This window comes from Aythya ferina (genome assembly GCF_964211825.1).
Source record: "Aythya ferina genome assembly, chromosome: 2".
Lineage (NCBI taxonomy): Eukaryota > Metazoa > Chordata > Aves > Anseriformes > Anatidae > Aythya > Aythya ferina.
Window position 1 is genome coordinate 1,514,836 of NC_140297.1, and position 21,763 is coordinate 1,536,598.

Below are 21,763 nucleotides of genomic sequence, written 5' to 3' on the forward strand. Positions count from 1 at the left end.
AACGCCCCCGAAAGGAACGGGGCCAGCCTGAGAGGGGGAACACTTTGTCTGAACCCTTCGCTCGTGTTTTTTTGGGGCCATCCTGCCTCGCTCTGGTGTTCGGCTGCGTCGTGGAGATAAAATCCCATCCCAGGGGCTGAGAAAAAAACATTTATACAGCTCGTTTTCTGTTCACAAACACGACAGATCCTAGCCACCGGGGCCAGGCAGCATTTCAGAGCTGGGCAGAGATGTTTCTTACCCCCTTTACACGAGCTCTAAGCTAGAAGCGGGGTCTGGAGCTGCCAGATTTTGATGGCTGGAGCCCCACAGGCCAACCTTTGCTTTCTGTTCCCTTTGAATTACGCATTCCTTCACAGAATTACACGTCCCCATCAGTCAGGCTCAGCCTGGGGCTGGGAATTGTGTCAAAATTCGCTCTCAGCCCTCTTCCTCTTCCTTTCCAAGGAAGCGTGCAGCTGCTCGGCACCTTACCGATGCCTCCTTCTTCCCGAAGCTGACACCTGGGCCATTTTATGGCTGCAGACCTCATGATAAAAATAATAATTCGCTTGAATCCAGCCTCAGCCACTGGTTCCTACTGCTTGATTTTGGCCTGACCTTCCCCGAGTCCTTCGGGACACGAGATTTCTTCCCCTTAACCTCGCTTCCCTTCCTCCCATGGTGGAGGCAGTGACGGGGGCTGTGCCAAACTCCCCGTAACTTCTGGGTCTTGGTGCCTGGAGAGGAAAATGTCCGGGTTTTCAAGCACTTTTGGGGGCTTTCTTGGACCTTTCCTTCGCTGTCTTTTCCCATCTTTGGGGCTTTTTGCGTTTGGGCAGCGGGGAGCAGACGGAGACGTGTCGCGGTGAGGCTGAAGAGCGCCCAAAACTTTTAGTTTCGAGTTCCTCCCGCCTTCCTCGCACACCTGACGACCTCAGAGATCCCTCGTTTGGGTCAGAATCGCCGTTTTTTTTCCGTTGGACCTCCTTGCACGTTGGAAGCAGGGGGCAGATTTCATTTGCCTTCCACGATGGCATTTTCGGTGCGGGAAGCTGCTCCATCCCCTTCCCCCCGACCTTCCCGGGACCGATGCTGACCCCAAACCCTTTGTGTTTCGTTTCAGAGTTACGCACAGCCCGGCCTCCAGTACATCCAGGGGCAGCAGATCTACACGGCTCACCCCCAGGGTGTCATCGTGCAGCCCCCCACCGCCGTCACCACCATCGTGGCGGCCGGGCAGCCCCAGCCCATCCAGCAGGTAACGGCTCGAGGAGGGACCGGGGGGGTTTCCACCCGCATTTGGTGACCCCGGGGTGCTGTGACATCTAAAAGAGCTCCCTCCAGCAGCTCCTCCTGCTCACCTCCAGCTGCTGCCCCTCTTTTTTTCCATCACTCCTGTGTTTTTTTTGTTTTTTTTTTTGTTTTTTTTTTTTTAGCCAGAGCTTGTGGTGAGCAATAACCTCCTGGACTTGCCTCCGCCGTCCCCTCCGAAACCCAAAACCATCGTCCTGCCGCCCAACTGGAAAACAGCCCGGGATCCCGAGGGGAAGATCTACTACTACCACGTCGTAACGAGGTAAGGGATAATGAGGAAGGGGATAACGAGCTAAAGGATAATGAGGGAAGCGTTGTGCTGCTTCGGGGCCGAGCTCTCTCCAGCGATGGAGCCGGGTGGAAGAGAGGCAGCTGTGATGGCACACCACACGTGTCAGGGGCAGTGGGATGATTGCACTGACACATTACAAATCATTTCCTCGCAAACGATGCCTTCAGCCTCGAGTGTCTCAGAAAAAGGGGCAAGTTGGGGGCTTCTGAGCCCACCTGGGTCCTTCTGGGGTCACCACCCGGTGTAGATCCGGTTGTAGGACACGGTTGTGCAGATCCTTTACTGCAGGTCATTTATTTCTTTTCAAATCTTCTTTTCGTCCCATCACTGCCTTAAAAATATTCCCTTTTTCATTTGCTCCATGTCCCTAAAATACCCGTGTGGCTTTGGTGGCAGTGCCAGGAAAAGAAACCCTGCCCTGCGGAGCCTTTTCAAGCCCTTGGGAGCTGCGAAATCCTCCAAAGGGAGGATTTCTTCTCACCCTCACCTTTTCCATCTGATATCAGGGATTAATATCGTAAATGTTACACTTCTGAGAAAGTTTTTTTATTATTTTATTTTTTTATTTAAACCTGAAGTGAGGTCTTTGTGGGAACTCACCTGCCTAAAGGGTTAAGGCTGAGCATTTCCCTGCAAGTCCTGACAGCGTCTCGACGCGCTGATGGCTCCGTGCAAGCATTTTCTCTGCATCAGGCTTCTCAGCCTCCTTCCTGCTCCCTTCAGCACCAAGAGCGGCGCCGGCAGCCCAACAGGAGCCCTTCCAAACCCAGGAAATAATAAAAAAAAAAAAAAGCAAAGTGTTTGTGCTGAGCTGTGGTTTGGAAGTGGAGGCACCACCGAGCCTTACCTGGCGGTGAGGAATTCTGCCTTCACCAGTCACACCAGAAACCACTCGTGGGGCACAGAGGAACACGTGCAGGAAGGTTTCTGCAAATCCTTCTCTGCTGGAGCTTCAGACAGGGCAAGGCCAGGAGAGGGAAAGAGATCTTCACCTTTCAGTGAGCTTTCTGAGTTGAATATTTCATTTTACTCAGCATCCAAGCGATAACTGCCTGCCATCAGGTGTATGAAGCCGCGTCTGAAACAGGCAGGCTTTGATGCTTCTCCCCAGCGTTTCCCTAAAAAGCAAAAGGCCTTAAAGCAGGGCAGGGTTTCTGGACGCAGCTCACACACCCCAAAAAGCTCAGACGAGCGGCTCGAAGCAGACCTCCACTATTTTTTTTTTTTTTAATCCCTCGCAGAGGAGCCCACGGCCCGGCTCCACGCAGGCGCAGCTCGGAGCTGGAAAATAGTTGCTGCGTTAGGTCACCTCCGTGCCTAAGGAGGGCTGCTGGAGAGCTCCCTCCTCTCATCCCTTTTGTTTAGTCTGCTTTTAAGTCAGTCTCCCTACCTGCTGGGAGCCCCTGCGTGCCCTGCAGCACCACCCCGATCCGTCCTGCTGTCTCTGCTTCCTCCTGGCCTCCTTCCTCCCCCGATGTCCTTCTCGCCCCCTGGCACCATCCTCTCCTTGCTCCCACGTGCTCACACCCCTCTCGAAGCCATCCTCGCCTCCAGCACTGTAGCCCCGTTGCAGATTTTGCCCAACCTGGGGATATTCAGCCCGATTTTCTCCATCCATCCCGCGTGAGCACAGCCTCTATTCCCTTCTCGTTGGCCTGAGGAGCCGGAGCGAGCCGTGGTGCCTCACCCAAGCTGCTCCTGCTGAGCTGCTGCGGGCAGGATTGGGTTCCCTGGGGGCTGACAGCTCTTTTCTTCCTTCTCCAGGCAGACCCAGTGGGATCCCCCGACGTGGGACAGCCCGGGGGATGACGCCAGCCTCGAGCACGAAGCCGAGATGGACCTGGGGACTCCGACGTACGACGAAAACCCCATGAAGGTGAGTGGGGGGCCAAAGGGGGGGAAAGCTCCCGCTTCCACCTCCTCACCTCCTGCGAGGAGAGCAGGGAAAACATGAGAGCCATGGCAGGAGTGCTTTTATCAGGCTGTAGCTCCAGGAGCAACCCCAGCCCTCTCCAGTTTTGCAGCGGTCTTTATGCTGCCGGCTGATTTTCGCCTTCGATACCGGAGGCGACGTCTCCCTGTCCCTTTCCCCACACGTCCCGGTTGCCACCAGGATCCCAGGGGTTAACGAAATCCTCGGAGCGCTTGAGCTGGGATTCCCGGAGAGTCGGCTTTTAAACGACTTTATTTGCAAACATTTATCTGCCCGTAAAAAAAAAAAAGTTAATTAGGGAGTGAACGAAGACCTGGCACGCGGCTGCTCCGCCGCCGAGTGGTTTCTTCCTGCGACTCCGCGGAGGAATCCAAAAAAACCTGGAAGGATTTTTGTCCTGGGTCTGCCTCTGGCATCCTGCTGCCGTTTTGGGAGCTCTCCGGGGTGTGACGGAGCCGACAGTGACCCCGCAGACGCGTGCCTTGAAGGATTTTTGGGTGCTCTCGGGGAACGCGTTCAATCCTCTGAGTTTCCAGCGTGGCTGCGGTGCCGTGGCTGTGCTCAGCGTCAAAAATTCATTTTGGGGAGCTGCAGGAATGCTCCAGATGGCTCTGGCTGCGAGGGCAAGCTGGGCTCTTGGAGGGAGAAATCCCCCCGGGCTTGTGCATGGCAGCAGGGTGCAGACTTTAGGGTCTCTGCGGTGCCAGCCCGACGGCTCTTTTGGGATAACGCCCTCTGCTCGTCGCACAAGGAGCTTTTTAGGTTGTACTGAAGCTTGGATGAGCCACAGGGACATACAGCGATGTGTTCCTGCTCACTCTGGAGCTTTAACTCTTATTTTTTCTTCCCGGGCAGCACCATCTGTGGGCTTTGGGGTTTTTTTTTGGTCACGGCCCCAGCGTCAGATCCCCGTGCGCTCAGCCTGAGCGTGTCTCACAGTCCAGCGCCTCCACAGAGACACTTTTCCTCAGCTTCCACCCCGTGTGCTGGAGCTGCAGCCTCATTCCTCGCATTTCTTTCCCCCCTTCTCCCCACCCCGCAGCTTTTCCGGGGTCCAACCTCCAGCCTGGAGGGCCGGCAGCTGCTGCTGCTGCTATTCGGGGCTTCCCCCGGCGGCTCCCGTGTGCTGGGAGGATTTAATTTCCTCGGGAGCACGCACAGCACGCCCCTCAGCATCATCTGTTGGCTTCTTCACCCCTGTTTTTGCCTCCTGGAGCTCGCGGAGAGCCCGGCAGCGTTGGAGCATCTCCTGGCAGCATCTCCCCACCCCCTGCGTCGCGGGGAGGGCACCGCTGCAGGCTTCTCCTCTTGATTTCTCCGCATTTTCCCCAAAATGCACGTTGTGGTGGGCAGCTCGGGGAGCTCCGGGAGCCTTCGATCCCAGGTCTTGATGCAGCAGCAGCGCCCAGCTCAGCTCCCAAACTCTGCTCCCCAAAAATTCACCTCCCTTCGCTGCCGCCACCTCCGGCTCCACCTCACATCGTGCGCGGCGGCTCCAGGAGCTCCTCGCGTCCTCCAGGGTGCTCTGCAACCACTGCAGCGCCCTCTGCACCTTCCTCAGGGGCTCTGCTGAGTTTCAGAAGGGTGCTCGAAGGGCGCGCGGCCCCTTTTTTGGGGACAAATCCCCTGCTCTGGCTTCTCCCCGGCCCTCGGCACCGCTGCGTCCGTGAGCGACGCGTGCGGGGGGGGAGCCGCTCCGGCACGCGCCCGCCGCAGCGAGCTGCCTCCCTCCCTCCCTCCCTCCTTCCCTTTTTCCACGGAAAAGGAAACGAATCCTGCCTCCGACCGGCAGGAAAAAAGAAAAAAAAAAGCTGAAATTGGGAATTTCAGGAGCTGTGAGGTGGACGCAGGCGGCTTGGTGCCAGGCTGTGGCGCTCCCCGAGCCCGGGGAACGCGTGGGAGCCGGGGAAGGCAGCGGGGTCGCGGCTCTGCTGCTTGGTTTCCTGCTTTATTTTTATTTTTTTTTAAAATCAGGGTGTGCTCTCCTGGCTGCAGAGGCAGAGCCAGCCCCAACCCTTGCCGGGCGCTCCCCACCTCGCAGCAGGGAGCTCCAAGTGACCTCAAACATCCCCGGCACGGAGGGAGAGCGCGTGGGTTGACGCCGCTCGCTTCCAACCATCACCGGAGCTTGGGATCCGCACCCGAGGGCGCAAAGGGGAAGGAGAGGCGAGGCTGGGATGGGGCTTTGCGTGCAGCTCTCCTCTTCTTTTCGGGGCCGGGCGGCCTCGCCTGGTCCCAAACACTCTTCACGGTGATTTTTTCGCTCCCAAAACCACCTCTCCTCCTCCCCACGCGCGGGCAGCTCGCTGCAGGTGCCCCCCAGCTCGCCCCTCTCCCGAAACGCCCCCGGTCACCTCGCTCCCGGCGTGCCACCCGGGTGATTTTGAGGTTATTTCTTTATTTCTGCTTGTTTTTCCGCCCCCCCCAGAAAGGGAAACGCCGGGGCTGCTGCTCCCAGCTTGGTTTTCTGGCTTCCATCACGCTCTCCCTGCGTGCGGGGCGGCTGCGGCGGGGTTTTCCCGTGCCGTGCCAAGGGGGGGGCTGCTCTGGAAGTCGTCTGCGACCTCCCTGCGTGTCTGCTGCTGGCTGCGCTGGGATGATTGAAAGGAAAAAAAACCCAAAAGCCTCCCTAGGCTGATGTAAGAGTTGCAGGGACTCGGGCTGTGTGTGGGACTCGACTGCACCTCAATTCCTGCACCGGGCGTCCCCATGGGGAGGGAGTTTGGAGCCGTGCCGTGGGCACTGGGGAGCTCGTGGCCTCTCTCAATCCGTGCTCACTGCAAATCCTCAAAGTCTGCGTGGAGACACTTTGCTTTCCCCTCCGACTCAAAGCTTTGGGGTTTTGCTGCCTTTTCCTGAAGCCTCCCCCTTTTCAGAGCCCGGGAGCTCCCGGCCGCCGCCGAGTCCTGTTGCGACTCGCGCCCCGAGCCCTCGGGGGAGCTGCTCCCTGCTCCCCGCCCTAAAAAGCCCTCAGCCAGCCAGAATAACCTCTGCTGCTAAAACGCTGCTGTAAGAGGAAAATTTGGGGCGCTTCCTTGCTCTTTGCTCCTTCCAGAGCATCAGCTGTGCTCCCGGAGCCACGCACAAAGCATTTTGGGGCTAGGCTGTGCTTTTTGGGGAGGGCACCGTCAGCAGGCGCCGTGGGGCATCTCCCTGCTGCCCTCCAGGATCTGCGGGCTCCTCGTGAAGCCCCGCAGGACTCGGCGAGACGCTCACCCTCCAGAAAATTGGGGGCTCGCAGGCAAACCTCGGCCAAAAGGCCGGCCAGGATCCTTCCCCTGCTCCCTCACAGCTCCCCAACAAATTTTTTTTGCGCTGGGGATATCCAGAGGCGACCCTGGCGCGCCATCGCCCCGTTCCTTAGGGCTCTTGGCCCCCTTTTCGTGGAGACGAATCCTCAGCACCCCCGCCACCACATCCTGCTGCTTCATGCCCCCTTCCAAAAAGCCAAAGCGACTCCGAGCAGCCAAAAACGGGACACGGGGGACATGGGGGACACGGGGGACATGGGGACACGCGCCGTGGGCTGCGCCCTCGCTCCCCACTGCCTCTTGGTGCCCTCGGTGCCGAGCGGGGAGCCGGCGCGGAGCCATCTGCTCCCCATTAGGGGCCGTTTGATGTAGGTACCCGGGACGAGGGAGGGGAAGAGGGGCTTTGATGTGCGGCCAGCAGGGCCGGCCCTGCACTAATTCACTTCGCTCGGGAGAGCTCCCGGCCGTAAAAGCTGCCCCGGCGGCGTTTTAGTGAAGCCCCGCGCTGCTTTTACTGCCGGGGCTTTTTCGGCTCCTCCGAGGGCTGCTTCCTGCCAGCTAACACGGCATTCTTCGGGGTGAAGTTTCTGCTTTTTTTCGGCGCTAAACACTTAAAAAAAAAACAAAACAAAAAAAAACAAAAAACCAGGGGGCTGTGTGTGTGGGGCGGGTGTTGCTCGGTGGAGGGTGGCGCAGGGATGCCGGGCGGCACCAGCTCCGTCCCCAAACTCCATTAAAGGGGCAGAAATTAAATCCGGGAGCTGCTGCCTTCGCTTTTGGGCTCGGTGCTCGGAAGGGAGGGCCAGAAATTCCTCCGGAGCTCCCTGCCTCCCGCCGCGGCCGCGGGTCATTTCCGAAAATGCCCTCTCCAAACCTGCTGCTCGCCGAGCCACGGCTCGGCCAGGGGCAGAAACCGGGGGTTTGGCGGGGCGGGCTGGTGCCGGCGAGGGGAGGAGGAGGCTTCCTCCAGCGTTCCTGGGATGGCCGAGCGCCGCAGCCGAGCGCCTGGCTTTGATTACGGCACCGAAGGAACTCGGGAGTTGCTCAAAGCAGCCCCGGGGGTGAGGAGGGACGGGGCGCAGCACGCGGGGCGCAGGCGGTGGCACCCCCGGCCTCTCCCCACACTTGGGCGTCTCGGGGCGCCGAATTTGGCCTCGTGCCACCCTTTTCCCAACGCGGGGCTCCTCTCCGGGCCGGAGGAGCAGCAGGGCTGGGACGCAGAGGGGCTCCTGCAGGCACCCAAACTCTTCCCACCCCGCGGCACGAAGCGCCACGGAGCCACCCGCTCGGAGAAAGTCGCCGATTCCCCTTCCTCTCATTGCGCCTTCGCACGCACGAAATAAATAGGGGAGGGGGGAACCCCTCCGGATTCCTCTCCCCCCCCTCCTCGCCCGCAGCTAAACATATTTTAGGCTAATAACGGAGACCGCAGAGCTCAACCCCTCCCTCCCCGGGCCAGCCTGGGCTCCCAGAAGCCGCCCTCTCCGCGCAGCCATTTCCCAAAGCAAACAATAGGGGCGAGCCGGGCGGATTTGGGGAGGTGGGCGCCACCTCTGCTGGGGGGGATTTGTCCTCGGGAGCGCGGGTTTGGCTTCGGGGGAAGGGTTAAGGGACGCTGGGGACATGGGGTGGTGGGACGGGTGCCGCTGGGTGCAGGCTTGGTGGCGAAACCCCCGGTTTTGGTAACGCGGCGTGCCACTGAACTAACGCTTTTTGGCTGCCCTGTTGGTGTTGGAGCTCGTCCCAACCCCAAAAAACAAGGTCAGGGGAAGCTCGTCCCCCCGTGTGTAAGCTGGGAGCACATCAGAGGGTTCCCTTTTGGGGAGGGAGAGGTGGCCCCGTGGGCTGTGCCTCTCCGTCAGCTCGCCGCCGCCCGCCCGCGCGCGTCTGCGTCTGGAGCCGGCCCGGCAAAGCTTCGTTAATTATTTTAATTTTCCTCCTATCGTTTTATCTCCCTTTTTTCCCCTCCCTGTTCCAGTCTTCCAAGAAGCCCAAGACAGCCGAGGCAGACACGTCGAGCGAGCTGGCTAAGAAGAGCAAGGAAGTCTTCAGGAAAGAAGTGAGTTTCCCCAGAGCCCCGGGCGGGCGACGTGCCGCTGCGAGGCACAGGCACGGGGCCGAGTGGGCTGATTTGGGGCATCCCAGCACCAAAACGCCCAGCGTGGCACCTGGCCCGATGCCGTGGGATGGGGAACGGGCGGAAAGCTGGTGCTGATCCCTCTCTCCCCGCCCGCAGATGTCCCAGTTCATCGTGCAGTGCCTCAACCCCTACCGCAAACCCGACTGCAAGGTGGGCCGGATAACCACGACGGAGGACTTCAAGCACCTGGCACGCAAGGTAACGCGGCTCGGGGTTGCGGAGAGGTTTTTGGGACGAGGGAAGAAAGGGAAACGGGGGCTGTTTGTCCATGGGGAGCTTTAATAAAGGCGCTGGGGAGGGCAGCGAGCGTGGTGTTGGCGTGCGTGGTGCCGCTCCTTGACCCTCCTCTCCTCCCGCGCAGCTGACGCACGGCGTCATGAACAAGGAGCTGAAGTACTGCAAGAACCCGGAGGACCTGGAGTGCAACGAGAATGTGAAACACAAAACGAAGGAGTACATTAAGAAATACATGCAGAAATTCGGGGCCATTTACAAACCCAAAGAGGACACGGACTTGGAGTAACCCACCACCAAACCCCCCTCTCCGGGGCCGGGCGGGCGCGCGCCCCTCTCCGCCGCCGAATCCCCCTCCCCAGATTTGACACCGACCTGTGAATTTCTGCAGAAGCGGGGCTGTCCCCACGGCCCCCCGAGGAAGAGCGGGGTGGGAGCGCTCTTCCCAGCCCTTCCCCACCTCCTCTCCCCAGGCTGACCCGGGCGCCCACCCCGGCGGTGCTGTTCGGCGCGCTCCCCGCGCGCGTCTCGTGTCACCAAGACCTGTATTATATTTTAACGTATATGTGAATATATTGATAATTTTGTTCTGTTTTTATTTTTATTTTTATTTCTCGCTTTTAGCCCAACACGTGCTGATATCACGGGAACACTTTGTAAGGATAGTTTCGTGTTTTTTTTTTGTGTTTTGTTTTGTTTTGTTTGTTTCCTCGTTTCGTTCTGCCAGGTTTAATCTGTTATCATGTAAATATTCAGGAACAGGCTGCCCCTGGATTTCCGGCCGGCCTCGTGCTATGTTGATAAAGATTGATTTTACTGCTTAAATCATTTTACTTTATTCAATTTTTACTGAACTTTTTATGTAAAAAAAATTTAAAAAAAATAAAATAAAATGAAATCAACACCGTACCTGGCCTGGAAAAGGTGTCTGGGCGCGGCAGGAGGTGGCAAAGGGTGGTGGTGGCACTGCAGGGTGGCCCTCCTCGGCATCCCTCCCCATTTGGGGACAGGGACCCACCCCCATCACCCTTTTTGCACCCCCGTGAGCCCCAAAACGCAGGGGGTGGAGGGGTTTTGGTGTCCTGGAGCAGCCTGGGGTCCCTGGGTGCTCCTCACCCCGCTGGCTTCCAGCCCCTCGTGTGCCCCCCCCAGGGCCCCAAGGGCAGGGGGACACGGGGACAGAGGGGACACGGGGACGGAGGGGACACGGGGACGAAGGGGACGCGTCACGGTGACAAAAGGAGCGACACCAAGGCACGTCTGGCTGTTTAATGCACCCCCTCTCCCCCAAAATACAAAAAAGGCCTTCCGCCCCCCACCCCACGCTCCTAAAAAAGTACAAAAACACCTTAAAAAAGAACACGCGGCGCCAGACCGCTGCCGGCACCCGGGGGCTCACCCGTCCCCAGGGGACCGCGGGCGGCGTCCCCGAGGGGCTCGGCGCCCCCAAATCCTGGCGGTGGCCCCAAAAGCCCCTCGGGGGTGCGCTCACACCACGGAGCTGGCATCCCCCGGCCCCGCCAGGCGCTCGGCCACGTCCTGGCGGCCCACGGCGGCCAGGGCCAGGCAGAGGGCTTCCAAGGTGGCCCCTTCGGTGGCCGCCCAGGCGGCGAGCAGGGTGCGGGCGGGCGCCTGGCCCCGGGCGAAGGTGCCGATGGCTTCGTCCCCGTAGCCCAAGCGGGCGGCCAGGCTGCGCCAGTCGCCCCCGGGACCCCCGGTTTCCAGCAGCTTCTCCACCTCCTCCTGCCGCTGCGGGGGCAGCGCGCCGTAGGGACGCCCCTCGGGACGGGGTGCTGAAAGGGAAGGAAGGGGTCAGCGTCGGCACCCCGAAATGCGCCGTGTCCCACCCCAAAACCAGCGTTGCTGCTCCTACGGCGTCTCCTGCAGCTGGGTGTGGGGGCTCCCCGATCATATGTGGGTGCTGTCCCCCTGTGATGCTCCCCGGGGGGTTGGGTGTCCCCAAATCCCACCCCAGTGCTCCCCAAGGGGGCTCCCCAACCCTATCCGGGTGCTCCTCAGGGCACGGGTGCCGCACCGAGGTGCTGCCCCCCAAGGTGTGGGTGCTCCCCAACTCCAGGGGATGCTCCCTGACCCCATTTTTGTGCCCTTTATGCTGCACCCCAACCCCACACGGGTGGTCCCCGGATTATGGGCACTCCAGATGCTCCCTGACCCCTCCCTGCGACCCCAAAACCCCCCTCCGGATGCCGCCAGCCTTAGGGTACTCCCCAACCCCATCCCGGGGTGGCCAAAACCACCTCGGGGGACAATCCCATCCCCAAAACCGGTGTCCCCCCGGGGGCGGGGAGGACGCTGCTCACCTTTGCCGTGCTGGTGGGGCTCCTGCAGGCTGTGGGTGTCCAGGAAGACGCCGCTGTCGCTGTGCAGCTTCTCGCCCTCGGGCACCGTCCCCAGCTCCCCGGCACGCGCCTTGGCCAGCTGCTGCTTCTGCCTGCACGTGTGCCAGCTGCACGGCACCCCCCCCCGGTCACCCTGCGCCCCCCCAAAAACCCCTCCACGTCCCCCCCCTCGCCCCCCGAAACCTTCAAACCTTACCACTTGAAGGCCACGTAGGCGAGGAGCCCCACCACCACGGCGGCCAGGATGGAGCAGTAGACGGGGATGATGTCCTTGCCCGTGTCCTCGGGGGGGGGCAGCATGAATTCGGAGGAAGCGGCCGAGGCGGTGGGGGCCGCGCTGGCCCCCGGGGCCGGCTGCCTCTGCCGGGGTTCCTTTTGGGGGTCCCCCTCCGCCCGCTTCAGTATCTGCAGGTCCTTCTCTGCAGGGATAAAGCCCCCCCCAGCCCACGGCAAAAATGAGGGGAGTCCCAATGATCCACCCCCCCCTCCCACCCAGCTCTGCTGCCTCAGTTTCCCCTGGGAACGGGGGCAGGATGGGCAGGGGGGTCCCCAAAACAGCCCCCCAGGGATGCTCCACGGGGTTTTGGGGGGTTGGGAGGAAACCGGAGCCGGGGAATGGAACAGAGAGGCCCCCACCCCCCTACCCCAGCCCCCCCCAGGCCCTCCCCATCCCTTCCTGGCCACATCAAAGCCCCCGCGCCGGCGCTGCCGGGAGCATCTGCTCGGCGCGCGGGGCCGCGATGACAGCCGCGGGGCGGCAGCTGCCGGTGGCCCCCGTGAAGGGGAGGCACAAATATAACTCTGGGGGGGGGGGGGGGCTCAGAGGGGGCTCGGTGCCTCGGTGCCACCCCTTACAAACTCAGACATCCCACGCGAGCCCCGGGAGGGCGCGGGATTTTGGGGGAAAACCTCACCAGGGTTTTCCCTGCCGTGCGCCCTGGTGCGCACCGCGGGGCGCGCGCGGGCACCGTGGGGCTACGGACGGGTAAACCGAGGCACGGCGAGCTCGGCCGCGTCCCCACGGCTCTCACCCATGCAGAGGGTGTTGGAGAGGCGGCTGCAGGCGCGGATCATCACCTCGCCGGGCCCGCAGGCGGGCTGGCAGGGCAGGCAGGGCGCCTCGGCGCTGCGCTCCTCCGAGTAGAAACCTTGGGGACACGGCCGGCACTCGGCGTCCTGCGTGGGGGCGCAGGGGCGGACGGCGCCGTAGCCCTCGTGGCACAGCCGGCAGGGTTGGCACGGCCTCCCCGGGCCCGTCCCGTTGCCGGCGGGTGGTCGGTAATGCCCGCGGGCGCAGCGGGAGGCGCAGAGGGTGTCGTGGGTGGCCGTGCAGGGCTGGGCGAGGGGCTGCGACGGGGCGCAGGGGGTGCAGGGCCGGCAGGGCTCCAGCGCGCTGCTCACCGCCGAGAAGGTTTGGTCTGAGGAAAAAAGGGGCGAGGGGGGTGAGAGAGGGGGTGGTGGGGGGGATAGGGATGGGGATGGGGATTGGGATGGTGGATGGGATTGGTATGGGGTCGGGGAAAGGGATGGGGATGGTGGGGATGGGGTTGGGAAAAGGATGGGGGTAAGGGATGGGGATGATGGGGATGGGGACATGGATGGGGATGGGAATGGGGACGAGGAGGATGGGGACTGGGATGGGGACAGGGACAATGGGGGCAGGGACGGGGTTGGGGACATGAATGAGGATGGGGATGGAGACAAGGATGGGGATGGGAACGATGGGTTTGGGGAGGATGGGGAGCAGGATGGGGACATGGATGGGGATGGGGATGATGGGGATGGGAATGGGGACGGGGACATGGATGGGGACGATGGGGATGGGGACATGGATGGGGATGGGAATGGGGACTGGGACGATGGGGACAGCGACATGGATGGGGATGGGGACAGGGATGGGGACAGGGACATGGATGGGGACAGGAATGGGGATGGGGAGGATGGGGACTGGGATGGGGACATGAATGGGGATGGGGACATGGAGGAGGACGATGGGGACAATGGGGGCAGGGACAGGGATAGGGATGGGCACGGGAATAGGGACAGGAATGGGGACATGGATGGGGACGGGAATGGGGACAGGGACAAGGATGGGGACAGGGACTCACTCTCGGCGCAGGGCTCGCACTGGGTGTTGGTGCGGCCGCAGGGCACGGCCACCCCGAATCCGGGGGGGCAGGAGGCGCAGCACTCCCCGTCCTCCGTGTAGGTCCCGCTGGGGCACTGCTGGCTGCGCGCCGGCACCTGCGGGGAGAAGGATTAATTTTTTTTGGGGGGAGGGGGTCAAAAAATCCGGGTGCCCCCCACGCCCTCCGTGCCTCAGTTTCCCCTTTAACTCCGCCCTGCGTTCAGGGACGGATCCTGCACCGCGGACCCCAAAACTCGTTCGGGGCCCCCCCAAAAAATAATTTTGGGGTGCTCACACGGTGATGCCCCCACCCCATGAACAAAGGCGCTGATTGCGGCCCCCCCCCAGCGCCGGGTCCCGGCGGGTGGGGGCTGGGGGGGGGCGGTCCCGAGGGGCCCCCCCCGGGTCCCAGCTTGCGGCCAGATGGGGACGGGGAGGGGAGGGGAGGGGAGGGGAAGGGGAAGGGAGGGGGGGAGGCCGCTCCCACGGGGGGAGAGGGGGGGAAAAAAGGGGGAGAAAAAGGGAGAAATGGGGAGGAAAAAGGGAAAAGGGGGAGGAAAATGGGGGAAAAAGGGAAAAGGGGAAGGGGGAAGGAAAAAGGGGGAGGAAAAAGGGGAAAGGGGGATGAAATAGGGAAAAAGGGGGGAGGGAAAAAAAGGAAAAGGGGGAGGGAAAAGGGTGAAAAAGGAAGGAAAAAGGGGGAAAAAGGAAGGGAAAAGGGGAAAAAAGGAAGGGAAAAGGGGTGGCAGGAGCAGCCCAGCCCCGGCCCCCCCGGACCTGCGGCGGGCAGAGCTGCAGGGCCAGCAGGAGGCAGAGCGGGGCCCGGCCCCGCCGCATCGCGGCCACGGGCACGGGGCCGAGCCGGGCCGAGCCGCGCCCCCGCGGCCGCTGCTGAGCGGGGAGCGCCCGGAGCCGTCCCCGGGCACGGCTCGGCCCGGTTCGGGGCAATTCAGGCCGATTTATCCCGGTTCGGCTTGTCCCGGCTCGGTTCGTCCCGGTTTGTCCCGATTTGTCCCGGTTCGGCTCGCTTTGTCCCGGTTTATCCCGGTTTGTCCCGATTTGGCTCGGTTCGTCCCGGTTTGTCCCGGTTCGGCTCGGTTCGTCCCGGTTTATCCCGGTTTGTCCCGGTTCGGCTCGGTTCGTCCCGGTTCGTCCCGATTTGTCCCGATTCGTCCCGGTTTATCCCGGTTCGTCCCGGTTCAGCCCGGCTGGTCCCGGTGCTGCTCCCTTATCCCGGCTCGGCTCGGTTCAGCCCAGCCCGGCTCGGTTCAGCCCGGCTCGGCGCGGCCCCGCAGGGAGGGGCGAGGCGCCACGCCATTGGCTGCCGCCGGAGGGGGCGGGGCTGGGGGCGGGGCCACGCCCGGCACGGCTCGGCACGGCTCCGGCCCCGCTGGGGTTGGCCCGGGTGGGAGCCGAGGGGGTTGGGGTCAGCCCCTGGCCCTTGTGTGGGTGTAGGTACGGTGTGGGTAGGGGTAGGGGTAGGGGTAGGTATGGTGTAGGTAGGGATAGGTGTTGGTGTACGTATGGTGTGTGTAGGGGTAGGTAGAGGTGTACATATAGTGTGTGTAGGGGTAGGGGTAGGTGTACGTATGGTGTAGGTAGGGGTAGGTGTATGTATGGTGCGTGTAGGGGTAGGTGTACATGTAGTTGTACATACGGCGTGTGTAGGGGTAGGTAGAGGTGTACATATGGTGTGTGCAGGGCTAGGTGTAGGTGTACGTATGGTGTAGGTAGGGGTAGGTGTATGTATGGTGTGTGCAGGGCTAGGTGTAGGTGTATGTATGGTGTGTGTAGGGGTAGGTGTTGGTGTACGTATGGTGTGTGTAGGGGTAGGTGTAAGTATGGTGTGTGTAGGGGTAGGTGTAGGTGTGTGTATGATGTGTGTAGGGGTAGGTGTATGTATGGTGTGTGTAGGGGTAGGTGTACATATGCTGTGTGTAGGTGTATGTATGGTGTGTGTAGGGGTAGGTGTAGGTACCGTGTAGGTGTATGCATGGTGTATGTAGGGGTAGGTGTAGGTACGGTGTGTGTAGGGGTAGGTGTACGTATGGTGTGGGTAGGGCTAGGTGTAGGTGTATGCATGGTGTGTGTAGGGGTAGGTGTAGGTGTACATATGGTGTGTGCAGGGCTAGGTGTAGGTGTACGTACGGTGTGTGTAGGGGTAGGTGTACATGTACGTATGGTGGGGATAGGGGCAGGTGTATATGGTAGGTGTACGTATGATGTGTGCAGAGATAGGTGTAGGTGTACATATAGTGTGTGTAGGTGCAGGTGTGTGTGTAGGTGTACATATGGGGTGTGCAGGGATAGGTGTAGGTGTACGTATGGTGTGTGTAGGGGTATGTGTAGGTGTACATACAGCATGTGTGGGGGTAGGTACAGGTATATGTGTTGTGTGTGCAGAGGTGGGTGTAGGTGTATGTGGTGTGTGTAGGGGTAGCTGTACGTATCATATGTGCAGGGATAGGTGTAGGTGTATGTATGGTGCGTGTAGGGGTAGCTGTAGGTGTACATATGGTGTGTGCAGGGCTAGGTGTAGGTGTACGTATGGTGCGTGTAGGGGTAAAGGTAGCTGTACACATGGTGTGTGTAGGTGCATGTGTAGGTGTTTGCATGATGTGTGTAGGGGTAGGTACGGGTGTACGTGTGGTATATGTAGGGCTACGTATAGGTGTACGTGTAGGTATACGTATAGGTGTACGTGTGGTGTGCGTGTAGGTAGGCATAGGTGTGCGTATAGGTGTGCGTGTAGGGGTAAGCATGGGTGTACATAGGGTGTGCAAGTAGGTGTAGGTGTGTATAAGGTGTGTGTAGGTGTGTATGAGGTGTAGGTATAGGTACATATGATGTGGGTGTAGATGCACATATAGGTGTGTGTGTAGGTGTACGTATAGGTGTGCGTGTAGGGGTAAGTATAGGTGTACACAGGGTGTGCGTGTAGGTGTAGGTATAGGTGTGTACATATGGTGTGGGTGTAGGTATACGTATAGGTATGTGTGTAGGTGTAGGTATAGGTGTATGTATAGGTGTAGGTATGTGTGTAGGGACAGGTACAGGTGCACACAGTGGTGTGTGTAGGGGTAGGTGTGTGTAGCTGTACAAATAGGGGTGTGTGTAGGTGTGTACAGGCATATATAGGGGTGCAGGTGTAAGTATAGGGGTGTGCGGGGTGTAGGGGTGTGTGTAGTTGTACCAATAGGGGTGTGTGTAGGTATAGGTGTGCATACAGGGATGTAGCTGTAGGGATAGGTGTGTATAGGGGTGCATATAGGGGTGTGTAGGGCCGTGTGTGTGTAGGGCCGTGTATAGGGCTGCGTGGCCACTCGGGCCGCCCCATTTCACCCACCCCACTCCCACCGTGTCCCCAGGACCCCGTCCCCACCCCAACCCCATCATCCCAGGCCGGGCAGTTCCCATAGGGCGGCCGCATTGGGATGAGCCGGCTGACATCACCCAGCCCCGGCTGTGCCCCAAAACCGCTGGGTTTCACCCCAAAGAGCCCAGAGTGCCTGCAGAGGGGGAGAGGAGCTTTATTGACCCCTCCTGGGTGGCGTGGGTGCGGGGCATGGGGGTGGGTGCAGGGTCTTGGGGTGGGTACGGGGGTCTTAGTGTGGGGTCTTAGTGTAGGTTTGGGGTCTTAGTGTGGGTACAGGGTCTTCGTGTGAGTATAGGGGTCTTAGTGTGGGGTCTTAGTGTAGGTTTGGGGTCTTAGTGTGGGGTCTTAGTGTAGGTTTGGGGTCTTGGTGTGGATATGGGGTCTTGGTGTGGGTACAGGGTCTTAGTGTGAGTATATGGGTCTTAGTGTGGGGTCTTAGTGTAGGTTCAGGGTCTTAGTGTGAGTATAGGGGTCTTAGTTTGGGGTCTTGGTGTAGGTTCAGGGTCTTGGTGTGGGTACAGGGTCTTAGTGTGAGTATAGGGGTCTTAGTGTGGGGTCTTAGTGTAGGTTTGGGGTCTTAGTGTGGGTACTGGGGTCTTAGTTTGGGGTCTTGGTGTGGATATGGGATCTTGGTGTGGATATGGGATCTTGGTGTGGGTACAGGGTCTTGGTGCAGCTATGGGGTCTCAGCGTGGCTGCAGGACCTCGGGGTGGCTGCAGGACCTCGGGGTGGGCGCAGGAACCCCGCACGGTGCAGGACCTCGGCGTCAGGACGACCTCTACCAGCCGCGGACCGGGTGCCATAGGGCCACCACCTCGCCCTCCTCGTGCACGTAGTACACCGGGTGCATGGCAGCCGTGGCGCAGGCCTGCGGTGCGAGAGGAGGTGCCACACACACCCGGGGGGGGACAGCGGGGGGACAGGGCAGCGGGGGGGACACCACTCACGTGGAAAGGGACGAGGGCCAGCACGGTGCCCACCGGGAACCTCCCGAAATCCACCTGCCCGCCGACGGGCTCCAGCAACCCGTGCTCCTGCGTCAGCCCCACCAGCCTGCGGGGACGCGCCGTCAGGTCCCCGTGCCGTGCCGTGCCGTGCCGTCACCCCGATCCCTCCCCCGGTGTCCCCAAGGCTCACCGGAGCTGGGGGTGTCCCTCGACGGTGGCACAGCCGGCGGGGGACTGCGCCCACCCGTGCAGGCTGAGCGCCGTCCAGCCGCAGTCCAGCAGCAGCTGGTTGCGGTGCGGGTAGTGTCCGATCACCCGGGTGAGGACGCGGATGGCCACGTCCTGGGGCTGGCAGGAGCCCAGCAGCGTCTGCTGGAGGTCTGGGGAGAGGGCGTAGAAATGGGTAAAGGGGGTCCCAAAAAAGGGGGGACGCCGGGGGAGGTGGAGGGGCGCGGTGGGACTCACCGTAGAAGATGTAGTTGCCCGGGTGCACCTCGGTGAGCTCGGACATCTCGGGCACCGGGTGGCTGCAGGATGGCGTGGAGCCGATGCTGGCTTGGGGGCACGGCACGCCGGCCTGGCGCAGCCTGGTGGCACGGGAGGGGCTGTCACCACCCCCGGGGATGGCCGAGAGGGATGTCACCTCCCCGGGCACCGTGGGTTGGTGGTGGCTGTGTCACCCATGGGTGCCCCGGGGTGTGGCAAAATACGAGCGCAAAAGGGGACCTTGACGCATTTGGGGAGCCCCCCAGGACGTACAAAGGGGGCATCCAGATGTGCCCGGGCGCCCCCAAACCTTTATGGGACGCACCGGTGAGTTTTGGTGTGCCCCCCAAGATGTGCAAAAGCTGCCCAAATCAGGCAGGGTCCCCCCAAAATGCTCCATTTGCCCCCCCCCCCCCCCTCTTTTTGTGCCTTCTCCACCCCATGCGCCAGCGCCCCCCCAGTTGTGCCCAGGACCCCCTGGTCTCACTCTCCTGGGTTTGGAAAAGTGGGGGCACAACGGGTTCCTCAGCAGGACCCCTCCCCACTCCCACACACCCCTGGAGGGTATTTTGGGGCATTTTGGGGCTTTTTGGGCTGCAGCACGTCCCCGTTGTCGTGCGTCTCGGGGACCCCGCTGACCTCCCGGGGCAGCGAGAGGCATCCGGCTGCAATTCGCTCCGGGATGCGAAATCCCCCTCGTCCCTTCCCTGGGGACAATGGGGGGGGGGGACACACAGAGCCCACTTCAAAGGGGGCCGGGGCATCCTCGTCCGGCTCCCCGGGGCGCCAGGGGCTTTGTGGGGTTTTGGTTTATGGCACCGGCAGGAAGAGGGCGATTTGCATTTACAGCCGGGGCCCTCTCGGGGCTGGGGTTTTTATGGGATCGGAGCCAGCCAAGGGGGTGGGAGATTAGGGGATGTTTGGGGGGGTTGGGACAAGGACTCACGCGGCCACAAAGTCGAGGACGGCGGCGGTGGTGGCCCTGGCGATGTCCTGGATGGCGGGCACGCCGCTGCAGCCGTAGGTGTTCCCGCAGTGAGCGTAGACCCCAACCAACGTCACCTCCTCCGGAGCCTCCTCCGCGATGGCCCGGGCCAGAGGGAGGGCACCGGGGTCCGTGGGGCGCACGCCGGCTGCCGGCAAGGGGATGGGGACGGGGGTCCGGCTTAAAAATGTGGGGTTGGGGGGGTCCCATTGCCATGGGGAGGGGCTGAAAGGGGTCTTTGTGGGATATGGGGTGTGGGGGGACGTGAAGGGTGTGCCTGCCCCCATGGAGCATCCTTGTGGGGTGTGGAGAGAGGGGTTTGGGGTCGGGGTGTGATGCCCCGTGTTGGCTGAGCTGATGGGGTTTGGGGTTTGGGCATCTCGGCCCCGTGGAGCATCCTTGAGGTGGGTGGGTGTAAATAGGGTTTTGGGGGGCCTTAAATATCCCATGTTGGCTGAGATAGTGGGGCTGGGGGCTTTGGGCTCGCCCTGGAGCATTGTTGGGGTGGGTGGCTGCAAATGGGGTTTGGGGGCTAATGGCTGAGCTGCTGAGGATGGGATGGGGGCTTTGGGATTGGGGGCACCCAGAATCCCTCCCCCAGGGAGCAGCCTTGGGGTGGATGAAAAGGGTTTTTTTTAGGGGGGCTAATGGATGCGTAATGGCTGAGCTGCTGGGTTTGTGGGTTTAGGGACTTAGGGGACACGCCTGCCCTGAAATGAGGGTGAAAAGTGACTTTTGGGAAGCCTGAATGCTCCATCGGGGTCAAGGCGCTGGTGGTGTGGGCTGTGGGGTTGGGGCCTCATGGGATATCCAGGTGGCTGGAAATGGGGTCGGGGGCACACGGACCCACTTTGGGGCTTTGGGACATCCCCACAAGCGGGCTGGTAAGGAACGATGGGACGAGGAATTTTGGGGGCCACGACTCAACCACCCTATCCGTGCTGCTCCACGGGGACCGGCGGCACCCGGCCCCCACCCCAAATCCCTCTCCCCCGTGCCCGTCCCCACCTCTGCCGTTGCCGCAATCGAGCTTGAGCCAGACGAGCCAGCGCTTGCCGCCGGCCAGCGGGCGCTGCCGCAGGCACTGCAGGGCCCCGGGGCTGTCCAAGAGCACCTGGAAGGCTTCGAGGCGCTGGGCCAGCTGGGCGCACTCCTCCAGGCGCCCCGTTGGCAGCGGGTACGCCAGCAGGATGTCATCGAAGCCCCCGTCGGCGAAAAAACGCGCCTCGGCCAGCGTGGAGACGGCGATGCCGCGCCGCGTGCCGCCCGTGGCCAGCGCGCCGCCCTCCCTGCCGGGAGAGGGGGGAAAAAAAAATAAAAAAAATAAAAAAAATAAATAAAGGGGTTTGGGGTGGGTCTAGGTGGAAAGAAGAAGGTTTTGGGGGTGGCGGCACTCACAGCGTCTTGTGGGTCTTGACGTGGGGACGCAGGCGGAGGCCGAGGGCTCGGCAGCGCTCCTGCATGCGCTCGGCGTTGCGGCGCGCCACGGCACGGTCGATGGCGAGCGCCGGGGTGGGCAGCGCGGCCAGGGGGGCGCCCAGCCACATGGTGGGACTTTTTTTTGGGGAGAGGGGATGGTTCCGGCCCCCCCCTGTGGCCCTATGGGGATGGGGGTGGGATTTGGGGGTGCTGGGAGGCGGGGGAGTGCTGTAAAATGGGCAGGGTGCATGGGATGGGGACACTGGGAACACTGGGATGGGGACATCTGGGGCAATGGGGACAGGGAGATTTGGGGCTGGGGAAGCTGGGGACAGGGACATATGGGGCACTGGGACAATTGGGACTGGGATTGGGACAGCTGGGGACACTGGGACTGGGATTGGGACAGCTGGGGCTGGGGCATCTGGGATAGGGACGCCTGGGATTGGGACACCTGGAACATTGGGACACTGGGAAGACTGGGAACAGGGACACCTGGGACTGGGAAGACTGGGACTGGGACACCTGGGGCACCTGGAACAGGGACACTCGGGACTGGGACTCTTGGGTTTGGGATAACTGGAGCTAATGGGAACAGGGAGAGCTGGGAAAGGGACACCTGCTACTGGGACACTGAGGGGAATGGACTGGGACACTCGGGATTGGGATCTACGGCACGGGGACAGCTGGGCCCAGCCTTTGGGGTCGGGGACACGGGGGCCACGGCCACCGCGGGCTCTCCCCATCCCTCCAGCAGCCGTGTCGGAGGCCGAGACCCCTCGGGGAGCGACGCAGGGGAGCTGTCGCGTGCCTCAGTTTCCCCCACCGCCTCCAGCCCTGCCTCCCTCCCTCCCTCCCCGTCCGTCCTTCTGTCCGTCCGTCCGTACCTCCGCTGCCGCGGCTGCTCCCGGCTCG

At 61.7% G+C, this 21,763-nt stretch overlaps 3 protein-coding genes across 6 annotated transcripts in view; 1 reads left to right on the forward strand and 2 right to left on the reverse strand.

Moving 5' to 3' along the window:
• The window catches only part of SETD2 (SET domain containing 2, histone lysine methyltransferase), a 50,127-nt gene extending 40,072 nt beyond the window's left edge, over nt 1–10,055 (forward strand). The window contains exons 16-21 of the mRNA XM_084509362.1: nt 1,106–1,240; nt 1,419–1,558; nt 3,353–3,464; nt 8,751–8,831; nt 9,009–9,110; nt 9,274–10,055. Of these exons, the coding sequence (XP_084365488.1) occupies nt 1,106–1,240; nt 1,419–1,558; nt 3,353–3,464; nt 8,751–8,831; nt 9,009–9,110; nt 9,274–9,435 (732 nt within the window). The 3' untranslated portion in view covers nt 9,436–10,055. The remainder of the gene's footprint in view (nt 1–1,105; nt 1,241–1,418; nt 1,559–3,352; nt 3,465–8,750; nt 8,832–9,008; nt 9,111–9,273) is intronic.
• A 345-nt stretch (nt 10,056–10,400) lies between these two features.
• LOC311433087 (tumor necrosis factor receptor superfamily member 16-like) lies at nt 10,401–14,912 on the reverse strand. The gene is made up of 6 exons (XM_084511804.1): nt 14,412–14,912; nt 13,615–13,750; nt 12,538–12,924; nt 11,703–11,925; nt 11,468–11,613; nt 10,401–10,939 (listed from the first exon to the last, which is right to left on the reverse strand). The coding sequence occupies exons 1-6, from the start codon at nt 14,469–14,471 to the stop codon at nt 10,635–10,637; spliced, it is 1,257 nt and encodes a 418-aa protein (XP_084367930.1). The 5' UTR covers nt 14,472–14,912; the 3' UTR covers nt 10,401–10,634.
• A 2,232-nt stretch (nt 14,913–17,144) lies between these two features.
• Nucleotides 17,145–21,762, reverse strand: LOC311432199 (D-serine dehydratase-like). 4 transcript variants are annotated; one of them, XR_014689888.1, is made up of 8 exons: nt 20,828–21,571; nt 20,438–20,718; nt 19,391–19,577; nt 18,424–18,545; nt 18,149–18,338; nt 17,959–18,064; nt 17,601–17,879; nt 17,145–17,515 (listed from the first exon to the last, which is right to left on the reverse strand). XR_014689888.1 is itself a non-coding variant. In XM_084510435.1 (8 exons), exons 2-8 carry the CDS (start codon nt 20,974–20,976, stop codon nt 17,790–17,792), a joined length of 1,125 nt encoding a protein of 374 aa, XP_084366561.1. In that variant the 5' UTR covers nt 20,977–21,028; nt 21,736–21,762; the 3' UTR covers nt 17,145–17,789. The 4 variants fall into 4 exon arrangements, 3 of the variants coding, with proteins under 3 accessions (XP_084366561.1, XP_084366560.1, XP_084366559.1); XM_084510435.1 differs by adding an exon at nt 21,736–21,762 and having other exon boundaries at nt 17,145–17,879; nt 20,828–21,028; XM_084510434.1 differs by having other exon boundaries at nt 17,145–17,879; nt 18,424–18,485; nt 20,828–21,576.
• Nucleotide 21,763: the final 1 nt, after the last annotated feature.

What these genes read in the sequence shown, in the direction of transcription:
- LOC311432199 (XM_084510433.1), bottom strand. Translation starts at nt 21,189, where the DNA reads ATGTCCCTGTCCCCAGCTTCCCCAGCCCCAAATCTCCCTGTCCCCATT. An exon ending in GGGCAACTACATCTTCTACG is followed by an intron (nt 18,339 to 18,423) that starts GTGAGTCCCACC and finishes CCCTCTCCCCAG; the next exon opens with ACCTCCAGCAGACGCTGCTG. An exon ending in GAGGGACACCCCCAGCTCCG is followed by an intron (nt 18,065 to 18,148) that starts GTGAGCCTTGGG and finishes GCGTCCCCGCAG; the next exon opens with GCTGGTGGGGCTGACGCAGG.
- LOC311433087 (XM_084511804.1), bottom strand. Translation starts at nt 14,471, where the DNA reads ATGCGGCGGGGCCGGGCCCCGCTCTGCCTCCTGCTGGCCCTGCAGCTC. An exon ending in TGCAGCTCTGCCCGCCGCAG is followed by an intron (nt 13,751 to 14,411) that starts GTCCGGGGGGGC and finishes TTCTCCCCGCAG; the next exon opens with GTGCCGGCGCGCAGCCAGCA. An exon ending in GCCTACGTGGCCTTCAAGTG is followed by an intron (nt 11,614 to 11,702) that starts GTAAGGTTTGAA and finishes GGTGCCGTGCAG; the next exon opens with CTGGCACACGTGCAGGCAGA.